Genomic DNA, 16,762 nt, shown 5'->3' with positions numbered 1-16,762 from the left:
CTCCAACCCTTGGGAGCATGTAGCTGCTCAGTGTTGTGGTCAGATTGTAAATATGAATTTATGGCATAGGACTGTGGTCAGATCATTGCTATAAATTCAGAGCTGTATTTGTGTACTTTCTTAGTAGTACTCAAAGTGGGGACTATTAAGCTAAGTAAGCAATGTGCTTTCCAGACACCTATTAACGTTGCAGAATTATACTCAAAGCAGGCTTTATATTTGTTAATAAAGTAGAAGGGTGTGAAACAGGAGGAGAGAACATGTCAGTTACAAGTGAGTATTTTATATTGGAGCTTTCTCTTAGCCCTGAAGTTGAAAAGGATTTTAAGAGATCGTTCAGCTCATTGTCTTGCCTATAAATAGGTGATAATTTAAATCATCCTGGAAAAGTGTCAAGTTGTCCTCTTCTGGAAAATATGTAGGTAGAGAGTCTTGAAAATTATTCTTAGTTGCTCATCTCAGTATTTAATTATATTTTAGATTAAGAAGATTCCTCAAAGGATACCTGGCATAGTAACCCACTGTAGATTAAGTATAAGAGAATATCTTGATGGAAACGCATCTTTAGACAAATTGTTACTCGCTAAATAAACTTTCTTACAGAGACATTAAGTGGCAATCATTTGGAGATATGTTCAGTTTCCTGACAAATATTTGACCCAAAATGGTAGAATGCCACTGATTCACAAAACTCTGTGCTGAATGCCTTCCTGTGGGGGTATTATGGGGAAAGATTTTGTGGCCAGTCAGAAGTACAAAACAAGTCAATAGTCTGAGATTAGGTCTAATGTATACTGTCTCCTAGTTGGTTCTTTTCCAACTCAAAATAAATTAAACCAATCAGCAATTTTTTTCTCTCTGGGGAGAGTCATTCTAAGACTCAAATAGTCAACAACAGGGCAAACATCTGCAATGATGTCATAGACACACCTGATTCCAACCAGTTGCAGGTTTCCAATGCGCCTTCTATGAGAAAGTCAAGAGGGTGCCACTCCCTTCCAAGGATAATCCTAATCCCTGACTTCAACTTCTTGCTATATACGCCATTTGTAAAGGTTACCTATCCTTAAGCATATTTGGTAGGTGGGACTATTACATCCTTAAGACAACCTGAACTTTCCTTTCTTCTGCATCCTAAGAGGAAAGGATCAATTCTGAGTAAATATTTAGTGAATTCTTGACAAATCAAAAGCACTGATCTGCTAAGCATTTTAGCCATTGACAGATGTATTTTCAAATCAAGGCATGTTCTGTCAGAACACTACAAAAATATTACTACTTCAGGGTAATAGTCCTTCCTTTTATATACATGCACAAATACATGCATGCGTGTGTGCACATATGCATTTGAAGGTAAGTATTTACCTGCTCCTGTTGTACGTCCTCGACTCCAGTCACTATATACTGAACCTCCTTCATGCGAGGCTCTCACCCGATACAGGTATTCTTAAATGGAAATAAGATGCAGCAAGATTAAAATAATACTCATATAGACTAATAGGGGACTGGCAGGGAGGGAAAGGGGGATGAATAAGAGACATGCAACATTTAATTTAGAGGACCTCCACATTACCTGTAAAAGGCTGGAGACCACTCTCGTAAACACTCTGCTCTTTTCCCTGGTAAACCAGAATGGAGTCATTTCCCCTGCAGTTAACAGCACTGTCAGTTGATAGGCATCCATCCAGATTGACTCTGACAGCACCGCTGGACACAGATGCCAAGTTAACGACAGCACCCCGTGTAAATTTAACATCCTTCATGCAACCACCGAAACCTAGCAAATAGTAAGGGATTAGTATCGCATAAAGGGCTTGAGTCATTAATTACCAATCATTTTTGTCCTCTGCAGTACTACATTTTGAGGAAGGGGGGTGGTTAGACACAATTGCTAGACTTTCAAGTCTTTCTTGGGAAACATTTTATGCCTCCTACTTTTTATCAAGCTAATTTGTTGCAAAGAAATATAGTTCTGTTATTTGGAAAACACATTCATGGATAATTCTAATTTAACTTCTGGTACTGAAAAAGCATTTATTTTACCTCTTTAGGCCCACATTTTCTAAATTCTGTTTCTTCCCGTAAAAGAAAATTTAGGCAACTTCATATTATGGTAGGGGGATAGCCCCATGTCTCCTAATTCTGAAAAATTAAGTGACTACATAAGTCAGTTTTAAATGCCAAAAAATAATATTTGAATTAGCATGATTATTCAATAAACTCATTGGGGAAAAATACACTCTGAGGATTTCATGCAGAATAGCAGGAGAGAGAACATAATTTCAAAATATATTAGAATCCTGAAATATTGCCATGAATTGCATAACAATCACTTCAGAGGTACAGAATTTAGCCTGAGTTAGTTACATCAGCCTACGGAAGAGCTGTCACTATGCTCTATCGTTTTTCACAGAGTTCCATAATCTTGAATATACAAAATGGTCACTAGTTTTACATCCCCATTAGCATGACAGGGGCCAGCCTTCAGTGTTGGCAATAGCAACACCATGAGATTTCATGGAATGTGTATTCTACACAGGTGACCTTAGAACACCCAGTGTGTAGTACCATTCTGTGAAGTTTAACAGAGAATGCGGATGAAACGAATTTAGAGTATTCGCCACTTTTTTGTTAGACAGCAAACAAAAAAGGCATCCAGTCAGCCAGGGAATAGCAGTGGCTTTGAATTACATGCTATTTTGTGAAAACAGAGATCAGCTCAGTGAAGTCTGGCAGTACTCTGCGCAGAAAACTGCACGAAATTGGGACAAACAGGACCTAGTTTGAGATTGCTGTAGCGTGCATGTTCTCTCTCTCTGAACAAAACACTGTAAAGTTTGAAAGGCCTCAAACACATGATCAGCTCTTTTCAAGATTAAAGCACAGCAGCAGGAAATGGAAATAAAATAGAATGCAATGCATAACAGTAAAATAAGTTAATAGTAACAATGACCATATTGTTCTCCTCAGCATTTATATGATGTGCTATTATGCCTTCTAACACATTAAGTTGCAGCCTATTTCCTTTTAAATGTCTTTTACTATTATCCACATTTTTTTTAGTCCTGACTGATCAATACTGCTAGTCTATCTTAAACACACAGTAGACACTCAATAAGTTGGGTGAATTGAATTGAAAGCAACGAAGCTCAATATAAAATCATTGACTGGCAAATTCAGAAGCTAAGAATTTTAATTTATTCATCAGCAGTAATTTTCTGATGGCACATAGCTGTAGTATCAAAATTCTCTGTACCCTGACTTCCCTACCAACAAAATGAGAACAGTGGAAGGGCAGCTTGGCAAACAAGTGCTGTTATAAGAAATCCCACATTATTTTTTGAGGGGTACATAGTTTTAGCTTTGCAGGATGAAAAGAGTTCTTCAGAGGGATGATGGTGATATCTACAAAACAGTGTGAATGTAACTAATGCCACTAAACTGTACACTTAAAAATGGTTACAGTGGTAAATTTTATGTTACCTATATTTTACCATAATGTTTTAAAAATTAAAAATTTAGGCCAGGCGCGGTGGCAAGCCTGTAATCCCAGCACTTTGGGAGGCCGAGATGGGCGGATCACAAGGTCAGGAGATCGAGACCATCCTGGCTAACACGGTGAAACCCCGTCTCTACTAAAAAATAAAAAAAACTAGCCGGGCGAGGTGACGGGCAACTGTAGTCCCAGCTACTCGGGAGGCTGAGGCAGGAGAATGGCGTAAACACGGGAGGCGGAGCTTGCAGTGAGCTGAGATCAGGCCATTGCGCTCCAGCCTGGGCGACAGAGCAGGACTCCGTCTCAAAAAAAACACACAAAACACACACACACACACACACACACACACACACACAAAAAAAACAAACAAACAAACAAACAAAAAAAATTAAAAATTTAACAAAAACCATAATAAAAATTAATTCACAAGATGAAATTTTCAATTTGGGAAAGCCCAGGGAGATACGTCTTTCTTCATTTTGGAGATGAAGAAAAAAGCCCAGAGAGTTAGTTATAAAATGAAGTTTGTAAGTAGAAATCCTCCTAAGGAAATGGTCCTGTGGCCCCAGGCTTTGGAGGCTGCTGAGCTCTTGAAGCTGCTGAGCTCTAGTGCAGGGTCCTTCCAGTGGCATCCTTCCAGTGGCAACCAAAGAGTTCAGTTAATGTTGTCCCATGCTTTCAACTCTGTACCACCAGAAATGCTCCCCAGTCACCTAAAACATTTGAATGGGATGTGAGGACAAGAGGAGAAAGGGGATGTTTGTGAGAGGAGTAGAAATGCCTTATTTTCTTACTCCACTACCCTTGTGAGAATCCAAAAAAATCCCCATCCACGCCACCACCCCTGGGCCTCTAAATGCCTAAAAGGTAGCCCAGAGCTCTAGGGTGACTAATCAGAAAAACACTAGCCCTTCTTCTAGGGAAGGCAGTACTGCTGCAGGGTGCTTGACTTGGCAGGCCAGCTAACTTTCAGCCCCCACTCCCTCCCTCTCCATGGAGGGGATTGCGCAGAGCATTGCCTGTGAGACCACATGCCAGACCCAGTCATGCCCAACCTAGATGTAAATGATTATCCTCATTGATCATTCTAAGAAGATAAACTCTCATCATCCAAGCTGGCACATCTTCAGCAAATTATGTTGCCCAGCATTTCCAAAACAAGAAATAAAATTAGTCTTGTATCTGATTCGGAGAAGATTACAATGTTAGTGTATTAAAAAAAAATAGTACTCATATGACCAAAAAATAGAGCTTCTGATGAAAAAAAAGGTGCTAATTAAGAAGCAGAGAAAAGGAAAAAGGTTTTTAAGACAATTGATAGTGGGTTGAAAGAAATACATTAAGTGAACATGATTCGTTTTAACTGCAATTGACTACGTGTATGCTGCACCTCTGTATTGTGACTAGTCTCCCTGATCATTGTATAAAACATGCAGTTATTTATATAGATCAGTGTCTCTCAAAGCATCTGAGTCAGAATCTTAGGGGACAGGGGTCCCTAACATCTGTATTTTTAATAACCATTCCAGGTGATGTCAATGTATCTTGAATAGTAATAATAATAGCTAATTTTGACTTCCATGTTCCAGCTACCATATGTCAATATTTTTTCAGTGTTTTGAGAACCACTGATATGGATGCTACTACACTAATAAACATTTAATATTACTCATAAATAAAATACCTTCGGCCGGGCGCGGTGGCTCAAGCCTGTAATCCCAGCACTTTGGGAGGCCGAGACGGGCGGATCACGAGGTCAGGAGATCGAGACCATCCTGGCTAACACGGTGAAACCTCGTCTCTACTAAAAAATACAAAAAAAAACTAGCCGGGTGAGGTGGCGGGCGCCTGTAGTCCCAGCTACTCAGGAGGCTGAGGCAGGAGAATGGTGTAAACCCGGAAGGCGGAGCTTGCAGTGAGCTGAGATCCGGCCACTGCACTCCAGCCCGGGCGACACAGCCAGACTCCTTCTCAAAAAAAATAAAATAAAATAAAATAAAATACCTTCCAGTATCACAGACTTAGTCATAGCATGTAGGTAAAATTATTCCCTTTGGGTCTATGGCGATATTTTAAACTTCTGTTATTATCTTACAATTTCAGTTTTAACCATGTCTTTAGGACCATGTCTTTAGAACAAGGCTGTATATGCAGGGTTTTTGTTTCTTGTCTTCATTTTATTTTTTTTCCCCCAGAAGCAAACAGGATTAAGTAATCTCACTCATACAAAGGGTTTTCAAGTTCTTTCTAACATCAGAAACCTTAAAACCTGGAGAAGTTCTTATACGAATGTAATATTTTTAGCTGCTGTTACACCTTAAGTGCCTTGAAAATGTCATTACTGTCTTACACCCCAGTTATTCATTAACTCCTTACTACTACCCTTCTAAAAGTCTCCTAAGAGCTTGCCATATATTTTCTATTCAAAGGCATTTAAATCTTTATGTACTTACCAAATAGGCAAAGACTGCTTCATGAAAATTTTAACCATTCAGGGTACATAGATTTTGAACTTTGTAAAGGACCGTTTCCACACCTGGGAGTGTGCTTGGTCCCATGCTGGCAGTTACTGTGCATTCCCCACTTTACAAAGGAGCATTGGCCAATGCCCATAAAAGAGAGCATTGATTGTATTAAGGAGAGTTGACTTTATACCAGGCTGCCCGAGAGAGACTTAGTGTCTTTCTATATGCTTACTAGCCATGTGACCTTGGGAAAGTTACCTTCCTCTCTGCTCTTCAGTTTCCTCATCTGTAATGAGGATATAAATAATAATGCCTAACACACTTGTTAGGAATAACTGACTCACCTATTCTCATGTAAGCTCTCAGAACCATGACTGTCACAAGAAATGATACACAGATATTGTTAGCCTTTTCAAATTATTTCTCTGATTACATTCAAATTTCTATGAGTTAACTTCTTACCTAAACTATAAGTAATGCACTTTTTCTTTCTCTTATGGTTACTGATAATCTACAATGTATAGATTTTCACGAGTATGTCTGGAAGTCAACCAAATACACCCCACAGTTTTTTTCCACATGAAAGCTCTACTGAAAAACTATGGAGACAATTAGCATTTATGTCAAAGAAAGAAAAGGCAATGAATTGCATTAATATTTTTTACTAGTTGTGCATAGCAACTTCATTTATTTTTTCATCTGTAAATACAAATAATGATCAGTATTCAACGTATGAGGAAATACATTTATATGCATTATATATAATTATGTATGTGTACACATATATTCATATATAATTATATATCTCACATATAATTGCATTATATATTTTAAATATGCATTATATGTGTATATTATATAATGCATATAATAAATATATAAATTACTAATTTTTCCATATAAATATCATCTTTGGAAAGCATCTCAGGTACCTTATTTATAATCAACATATTTATTTTAATATTTCTTCAGTAAATAGTAATTAATATATGTATATATAATTATATACCACATATATAATTACATGTCACAATAATAATATGTATATTAATTACTATTTACCCAGGACATATTGAAATAAATATGCTGATTATAAACGATGGCATACTGTTAAGGGTAACACACAAAACTGTTTGAAAAAGTGCTCCATTAGTTTTTAGGGTTTAAATTTCTCCAGAAAAAGGGGTGTTGTTGGGTGCTGCTTTTAGCCTGAGTCTATTGCTATCTCTTGAAACACAGAACCACCAAAATCTGTTAGCACCAGGGCTGTATGGATTTGTGAATTCCTCCAGATGGAACTTACCTTGTTCCAAACACAAATGTTGATAAGAGTTCAGCAGCTCCTGTGGGATTCCTCCCACATAAACAGGTGAATTCACCACCAGTGGCTGGGCTCCGGACTCCGATGCGTGCTTCATCAGTCCATTCATACTTGTTGATATGAAAGAGCCTTCCTTTTTAATAATGACTTTATTCCACTTTCCATTACAGTAGGATAGCCCCAGTAATAGATCCACTTGTGTAAAGGCAAGACTGGTATTTAACCGGAAGCTCAATATTCCACTTTTCAGCTCCATCTGTATTTTATGTTAAAAAAGAAAGTAGGTATATAAAAAGGCTGCAGAAGGGCAGTTTGGGAGAGAGCAGAAGGACAATTTCTCGAAGAAAAGTAAAACAGTTGCCTGAAAGCACTCTATAGAAATGTGTCACTTTACCCTAAGTTTCTGCTTAGGAACATAGGAAATCCTTTTCAAGCTTATAGCTGACATGAAGAATGTTGTATTGATGTAAACAAATTCATATCTAGTAATGATTAGACGATGTGATGCAATGTTATGTAGACCTAAGGTTTATTTTTGCTGCAACATAGTTAAAAGATTAAACCCCTGTGTAAGTGACTGAATGACTGAAGAGAAGAGAACAGTTTGAACTATGACTCTTTGAATTTTTAGAAAACGAGAAAATACTACTTCATGTATCAATTTAATTTGGGGGAAAATATGACAAGACAATAAGAAAATGAAATGTCAAGCTTGATTAAGCTTATTTTAACTGGCTAGTGAACTCAATTTCAAATTTGTAAGACATATTTTGATTCAATATTTCAGTTTTATTCTAAATCTTTAACATAATTGCTTCTATGTGTATTCTATTAGATGACTGTACCATTTTCTAATGTGAACATATTTCACCCAAATTTTCGTAGTAAAAAATAAGTTCATAGATTTTCCTTCAAAAGGTCTCCTAATTATTTTACCTAATATATTTTTACTTTGTTAGAAACATATCAGTGACCATAGGATATTTAAAATCTTGAGATCAGTTGTGTTAAGTAAAACAAATTAAATCATGCCAGACGCAAACTATGACTTTTTCCATAAAAGTATCATCTTCAGGAAGGACCTCAGGTAAGCAATTGTTCATTTGTCTATCCGCTTATTCGATAAATACCGAGTCTCTTACAATGTGCCATATACCTGCTGCTCTAAGGTAAACACTGCTCCTAAGAGTCATGCTGTCTAGTAGCAGAGGCAAACATGGGAGCAATGCTACAATCAAGACAGGAAAGGGGTAAAGTGAAAGCAGATAACAGAGAAGGCTTTTTGCTCCCTGGAAGTTGGGAAAGGTTTAAAGTAAGATTTTAGAAAGTATATCAGATTCATGGAGGGTCCCCCAAGGAGGGGGACTAATATGCACAACATGAGAACATCAGGTTTAGAGAAAGGCACCAACTTAGGTAAGACAAAGGGCACATACAGAGGTGGGAGCTGAGGTAGTGTCTTGCCAGCTATGTAGAAGCCAGATTTTAAAGGACTTTCACTGATAGGAGGGTCTGGTATGGAAAGAGTGTTTGGTGTCTGTCTGAAACCAGAACTCATATTCTTTCCACTATTACCTTGCACTAAAAGCTTACCTTACCAGAAATAAGAAGTACATACTGAAAACAAATCTCGTCTACAATTCAGGAAATGCGTTAGGAAATGCATTTAATTGTGAAAACATATTGAGAGTCATTAAAACCAGGATAATGATGATGCTGATGAAAGGGAAGACTCGATCTAAGAAGTATTTGTAAAAGCAACTCATTAGGACCTGGTAAAAAGGTAAATGAGTTAGATGAATGAAGAGAAATTAAGAACACCTCTCATCTTTTTTGGATAAGTAGGAGAGTGTTCTGCCATCATCACGTTGTGAAAAGCATTTGAAAGAAAGGCTGAGGGTTGTTATTGACAAGGAGGAGGGGGGAGTTCATTTTAGATATATTGAGTTTGAAATGCCTATAAAACATCCAGATGAAACTCTTTTTGAGGAGGTCAAACATAAAGATATGCAGTTTGGTGATGGCCAAGTAAAATGGAGAAAATACATCACAAAATAAATAAGATTATTCAGTGAGTATAAAAAGACTGAGATAAAAGGGAAAAGATTAGTGTCCTCAGCAAGACTAATGTTTTAAAGGGACAGCATGGTAGAAAACAGTTCTTTTAAGTGACAATGATCTCCTTAAAGAAGCTAAGAGAACTTAATGAAATCAGGAGAAACTAGTACTTTGGAAAATCAGTAGGGAAGAATGAGAAAAAAACAGAGAATAGCAGAAAAAGAACAAATAAGATAAGAAATAAAAATCACTGGACTAGGAAATGCGGGGGTCATTGACCACTTTAGAAAAGTGATTTCGTAGGAAGGTGCGGTAGTGGCAGGAGCCTAATGTACAGTCATTTTAGGGACTGAAGTGAGATGAAAAAGTGGCAATAACAAAAGTAACCACTTTCAATGCACTTGACCGTGAAGGTAAGGAAAAGTACAGTGGAGGAGAACACTAAGGAAAATAAATTTCAATCATTCCATATATTGAGGGAAAAGAGCCAATTGAGAGGGAATAGTTGAACACACAAAGAGGGAAGACTGTAGAACAAGTTCTTGCAGAAGAAGGGATAGAATCTAGGATGATGGTAGACATATTTTCTTTAGTTGTAAGCATAGTAATTGTTCATTTGTTCCCCTGAATCAGTAGAGAGTTAAATTTGGCTTGCCTCAAATACAGTCAAGTTGATAGATAGAGAGATTGAAAGTTGAATATGTATACTTGTTTTTATCAGGACAGTGAGGGACTACCTGATGACATTCAGGTTATAGTGTTTCTAGATCCTAAGATTCTTTTCTTTCACTTTCTACTCCTAAAATATATTAGAAAATCCTGTAAACAATAGATATTGTTTAATAAAAGAATTGGAGAGCTCAAAACACGTTCTCACGTCCGTATTAGTTTTCCTATAGTGTTTAGCAATCTAGCTACTAGAACTGAGAAGCAAGGTGGCTAGACTGATTGGTCAAGGTTTGTGAAGCCCAATACAAGATTCAAAATCAGGGCATTGGTAGAAATACTGTTGAAGAAATACATTATGGTGGCTCAGGTAAGGAGCAAGTTAACTAGAAAGTGGGCTGATAGTCAATGGTGTCAATGCCTTGGTGAACTTAATGAGAGACTGAGAGAGCTAGAGGGATACGAGGTTATATTTTGAGATTTAAGGTTCTGGCAATGGAAACATTCTGAGTTTATCAAGTTCCAGGGGATAACCATGCATACTGAAGTAAGTTAGTATAATAGAAAGAGTTGAAATCTGTGAGCAGCCTCAGTCCTCAGATATGGCAGACTGTAATGTACGTTTTATGAAAGACTGCTTCCTTTACAGTTGCATGGGAAGTGTTAAAAGAAAGCCAAGCACATAGTGAGCACTCAGTATATATTTATGTAAGTGTATTGATTTTTTTGTTTGTTTGTTTTGAGACAGAGCTCTCTTGCCCAGGCTGGAGTGCAGAGGTGCAATCACAGGTCACTGCAGCCTTAGACTCCCAGTCTTCAGCAATCCTTGCCTCAGCCTCCCAAGTATTTAGAACTACCCACAGTGCCTGGATAATTTTTTTACTTTTATTTGTATTTTTGCATACAAAGGGTCTCACTATATTGCCCAGGCTGGTCTCGAACTACTGGCCTCAAGCTATCCTCCTGTAATTCCAGGCTTCTAAAAGTGCTGGAATTATAGGAGCGAGCTACTGTACCCAGTCTTAATTTTTAATTTTTAATTTTTTTTAGTAAAGTTACTTAAAGTTAACAGTATTATTTAATACAGTAACAAAGCAACGAATGGAGGAAGGTGGAGGGTGGAAGTGTGGCATAGTAAGGCGTATAGACTTCCAGTGCAGTCATATGGTCCTCAAGAGGAGGAGCCAAATGGTAAACATCTTTGTTTCCTCCACAGTATATGCACATGTAGATGACTCAGTGATGCTCAGTGAAGGTCACCACAGCATGAGCTCATTCACATGTTCACTCATTCATTCATTCAACGATATTGATTAACATGATAATTGCTAAGGCTTAGGCACTGAGGATACAACTACAAAGAAGAAAACCAAGGTCCTTGGATTCATAGACATTACGTTTCAGAGAAAGAAGCCAACAATACACAAGAGGACAAATAAATATTTAAAGAATCAGAAATTCTAATAAATACTATGAAGGGATAAATTTCCATTTCCCTTCTTAGCAATACTGGCATTGCATATACTAGGAATGTAAAAAAAAAAAAAAAAAAAAAAAAAAAAAAAAGAAAACGTATCTTAAACTCTTAAAATAACCAAGACTTGTATTTAATTGTCTATTTTTGTCTAGAAATGAAGAATCCAAGGGTGAGATGTTCATATTTTTCTCCTGTTTCTATGCTAGTTCTTTAAAACAACTTTTAAGAATTAACATTTTTAATAACATACTTAACAGTGGTATCAGATTAATGATTAAAGACAAGGAAAAGCAGTTACAGTTGCCCATTGTATTTAGAGAAATGTATAAAAATGTTTATAGCAGTCTTATTCATTGTAGCAAAACGTGGGAACAACCAATACATCATTGGTAAGAGAAGAGAAATACTACACAACCAAGAAAATGTATACCTGTGTGGACACATAAATGACTCAGAAATAATGTTGAGTGCTAAAGAGAGAGCATAAAACAAATTTTATAAATTTCAAAAGCAAGAATTTGTAGGTATTCATTAGGTGTTCAAACTATAAAAATGCATGGGAATAACAAACACAAAATTCTGATTACATATGACATCTAAAAGAAGATGGAAACACGATAGGAAAGACTTTACAGATAGAACAAAAATAATAATATTTAGTTATCAGGTGTGGTGGTAGATTCAGGAGTGTTCACTGTATTATTATATTTGATTATCTATATGTCATATGAAAAATATATAATATATATCCTTGTGAAACTCATATCAAAAGATAATGAGGGAAATAGTGTTTTTCATATCTTAAGATACTAAATTGTATTTTCTTAATTCCTTACATCTAATCTGTTTTCTTAAAATGATAATTGTAACAATGATACAATTGATACTAACAATTGATACAATTGATAACAAATGATACTAACAATTATCATTTGTTACAATTATCATTTTAAAAAATTACTAGGATAATAAAATACAAAATATTTCACAGGACTTCCATACTAAAAATGACTTTGGGAAAAAAAAAAGAAAAGAAAACAAATGTGAATTTGTAAAGAAACCCCAATTAAGTGTAATGCCTGCCAACACTTGGTTTATTTATTTTATAGTTGGATCTAGTATTTTAAAGTAATTTTAATCAAAGTAATTTACATACAGCAAGAAAATCAGGTCCATCTTTATTATAAACGAAAAGAAGTAATCCATATAATTGGTCAGTTCTGAACTTAAAGGAAATCTCAAAGTTCATTCCACCATGAAACATATACGGATGAAGTTCCAGGAACCCTTTAAAGATAAAAACATGTACATGTTAGCATGTGTAATACAATATTGTCAGCATTGTAAGGGTGATAAGAAACTCTAGGACACATTCTGCCACTGAGTAAATCTCACAAAAGAAGATGCAAATCAATGTTAAGAAATCCCTTTTTTAATTGTACAGAAGTGACAGAAAGACCTAGATATATTAAGAAAGACTTTGATAGATATTATACTTTTTAAGAGGAAGAAATTTGCTCTGATATTATACTTTCTAAAGAGGAAGAAATTTGCTCTCTCAATCATGTGTTGTCTGTATCATGTATGATTATTACTGTTTTAGGTTAAGTATTAACAATAAGTAGTTTGCATTGACTAAAAGAAACTCAGAATGACCTTGATGAAAACAGAACAATAAAAAATGTGCAGATTATATTATTAATATCATACGTCTTTTTGTGCTAAAGGCAGTTTAAGCAACTAAATAACCAACCAACTTAGCTATAAATGTAGGAGGCAGAGATAGGCTTTTATTTGATGAATAAGCCAGGTATTCCAAGCCACCATCATCCCTCTCCCCTTCCGCTGGGTGGAAGTCTCTGCTCTGATCAGGCAGAGACTCAATGTGTGTGTCAGGCCTAAGCTACAGACACTTACACCTCCCCTTTCATTGTAGCCTTTTGAGCAATGGCAGGGATAGTGGTTCTAGTCTCCAGCTCTCTCTCAATGACCTACTTAACCCATTACTTAGCCGAGAATTAACTCTTAAGAACATTGTTCTTCTATATAATGAGATAAATAGGTATTTGTGGATTAACCTAGTAAACAAAACTCTTTGAAACATCTTTCTGAGTGCATTCTAAGTACACATCTCTAACTGTATTCTAGTTTCCAAACAATTGACTTGCAAATGGACATTGGTGATGCTAACATATGTAAATCAAGAACTGCATGGGCTACCAGAGATATGATACATGGATGTATACTTATGAGTCTTATAATCTATATTGCATATTCAGGCATCAAGAATATATTTGTGTGCACCATTGGAATAACTAGGTATTTCTGTGATACTAGGTTCGTATGAGGTCAAGTTAATCAAACGGGAGAGATTAAATTATACAAAGGATAGAACATAGATTTTAAGTGAACACTCATGTCTTTTTTAGAGCATTACCTGCTCCTAGGAACTGAGCTCCTTCATTTAATGAAGCGGGGCATCCCTCCCAGCTGTTATACACGTTGATTTGTTCTTCAGAATTCTGCCAATCCAGAGGTTCCCAAATAGCCGACGGATTGTAATTCTTCATGAAATGTACATCCTTGAGACAGCCCACAAAACTCTTTTGGATTATCTCTGCAGGAGTTTATAGATATCAAGAAATATGTATTTAGAAAGATTCTTTTCAAGCAATTAATTTTATGTGCCATTAAAATCAAAGAAATAGGCACTAGCTCTCACCACCTATTCACTGCAAGCCTCTTAATGATTCATGTAAACACCACACCATCAGCTATAGTAAATGATAGCAATTATAATGTTTAGCACTGGTTCAAACCCATCATATCTGCAGAAACAGATGTTTATGCAGAAACCTTGGTTTTGCAGTAGCAAGAATATTGCCTTTTCAACTAACACAGAAAATTCATCTGTCACTAGCCTCAAAGATAAAGTACTACGACTTTAAAAGTTAGATTTGAAGGGAGTGTTTGTATTTAATACGTGGTTTGTAGTTTAGATTCCTCATCTATGAACCAGTCTGTTACTGAAGTAAATCAATAATTTGGTTTCATTTTTTGGAAATGCATATAATGTTGACATTGAATGTGGAACTCTCCAGACCAGGTAAATGTGGGGTTCATAAATACAGTGAATAGGGTGATAACAGAAGGTTGAGACAGAAAATGTGCAAATGAGTGATTTAGAGAAAAAGCAAGAAAAAAATCAAGAGGAGGAGAAGGCACACTGAAGTCGAATTTCACATAGCCACCTCCTTTCCTATGAAGGCAAAGCTTAGTTTTCAGCTTTGAGTTTATGAGTTTTTATAAGGCCAATTTACATAGACAAAGTAAAATTGTTCATTCATAATGGAGATGTGTCCTTTACAGGAAGGGTACTTAGTATCAGGGTATTCTCTCCTTCTAGCACCTGAAAATACTATTTCCCAGAAGGGCAAAAAACAAAGGGTGTGTGTGTGCGTGTGTGTGTGTGTGTGTGCGCGCTAGAGGGACTTGTCTATCAGTCTCAAGTAGTTGAATGAAACCCCTGTCTAATCTAGAGACATTTCTGAGGAGGTAACGATAATCAGCCTTGAGAATTCAATTATACCCTTCTCCAAAATTTGATGAACACTTTCTATTCCTTTTGATCTTCATCATGATTCCCTGAAGACTACAACCCATGAACAAATTATACTTATCTGGGTCCTAGCTTATTTGTAATATTTATGTAGTTATATTTTAACTTCCTGGGAGAGACTTGGAAGGCACCCTGTGATTCTTAATGAGAACTTGGGAAACAATACTAGAATTATTAGCATTTGCGTTTGAAGGATGATTTTTTTTTTCCTACCTAAGGTTAATTCCATTCATGTTCGTTTTAATGAGTTGCATTTTAGAATATGTTCTTGTTTGTTCTAAAAATATGAGAATCACTTTGTCTATAGCTCAGTTATAGCACTTACGGCATTAGGTTGGAATTACCTGTTTATACGCCTGTGACCTCTATTGTGATAAAGACCACATTTTATTCATCTATGAATATCTAGGGATTGGTTTAGTGCCTATGACATAGTATTCAGGGAATGTTCTTCACCCTATTTAGAGTATAAATCAAGCTCATAGTTTTCCATTTCTGTGTTATTTCACATTCAATTTAAAATCTTACAAAAAACGATGCATAAGTCCTAAAATAACATACCTTTGACTGAAAGTATTATACTTCATTACAGCAAAAGTTTTAATGAATTCCTTTTATATATCAAGAACGGGGTACTAACAATATAAATACAAGCCATATGGAATACACGGTTCCTTTAAAAAAAAAACAGAGACCTAAAGGAAATTTTTGGCACGTTAATATAGAAAATATAGCATGAAGTAGAACATAATACTTATTCTTACTTTAAAATGATGTAAACTGGTTCTATTTTAAGTTTGGATGACAACATATAATATACCTTACTAAACTCACCAGAATCCTTCCTGAGGATGGTATAACTTTGCGGCAGCCCTCCCAGAAAGACTCCTGTGTTCTCTCCAATAACAGTACTACCATTCAGGATGGCAGAGGAACCTAGAGAATAGGAGATGAGAAACACACCTTCACCAGGATACTCTATTTTTACTAACTCATCAAATAATAAAATCCTTCGCCAGCCTTCGGGATACCACTCTCTTGGTTCTCCTCTCTCCTCATTGCCTGTCCATTACTTTTCTTCACTGGCTTTTCCTCAACATCCCAGCATCATGATGTTGGAATGATCCAGACCGCCTCCATCTCACGCCTCTTCCTTTCTCTACCCATAGGGACCCCCTAAGTACTCTAGAGGGATGAGTAGTGGGCTGGGTTCCAGTATGAACTACCAGGGCCAAAGTCCAGGGTTACCTGGGTCTCTGACTGTGTGGCATAACAATGGAAATCCCTGTTCATATTTCTAATGCCCACCTTCTTTGAGAGGAGAGGCAAAGCTATTTGTGTTTGTTTTTCCAGAGCCCAATCCACTCCAATTAGCCCTACTTACATCTGTTCCCTTGGCTTTCAATACCATCCTTTGCTGGAAGTTCTGATTTCAGAACTCAGACTTGTTTCTTGATCAGCCTACCTGATATCTCCTCGTGGATGTCTCAGAAATCTCAGCCTTAACATGTTAACAACCATGTTAACAACTGAACTTTGAACGTCTCTCTCCAAACCTGCTTCTCCCACAATCGTGCACTCCCTGGTTTGGGCAGCTGCATTCTTCCAGTTGCCTGAGACCCAAACCTAACAGGCTTGCTCTACATTAATGGCTAGTAAA

The 16,762-nt window shown here is 36.5% G+C and overlaps 1 protein-coding gene and 1 long non-coding RNA gene across 2 annotated transcripts in view; one reads left to right on the top strand and one right to left on the bottom strand.

Moving 5' to 3' along the window:
- Positions 1–16,762, bottom strand: part of USH2A (usherin) — a 795,153-nt gene that overhangs the window by 442,779 nt on the left and 335,612 nt on the right. The window contains exons 23-28 of the mRNA XM_025367257.1: positions 15,937–16,038; positions 13,921–14,100; positions 12,640–12,770; positions 7,265–7,538; positions 1,574–1,777; positions 1,366–1,446 (exon numbers count right to left, since the gene is read on the bottom strand). Coding sequence (XP_025223042.1) covers positions 1,366–1,446; positions 1,574–1,777; positions 7,265–7,538; positions 12,640–12,770; positions 13,921–14,100; positions 15,937–16,038 — 972 coding nt within the window. The remainder of the gene's footprint in view (positions 1–1,365; positions 1,447–1,573; positions 1,778–7,264; positions 7,539–12,639; positions 12,771–13,920; positions 14,101–15,936; positions 16,039–16,762) is intronic.
- LOC112612599 lies at positions 944–16,138 on the top strand. The gene is made up of 2 exons (XR_003116877.1): positions 944–1,079; positions 15,940–16,138. It is a non-coding gene; the product is annotated as an uncharacterized LOC112612599 (long non-coding RNA).

Source organism: Theropithecus gelada, chromosome 1 (assembly GCF_003255815.1).
Source record: "Theropithecus gelada isolate Dixy chromosome 1, Tgel_1.0, whole genome shotgun sequence".
In the NCBI taxonomy this organism is placed as follows: domain Eukaryota; kingdom Metazoa; phylum Chordata; class Mammalia; order Primates; family Cercopithecidae; genus Theropithecus; species Theropithecus gelada.
Note: the sequence above shows the minus strand (reverse complement) of the source record. Positions and strands in the feature narration are given on the sequence as shown.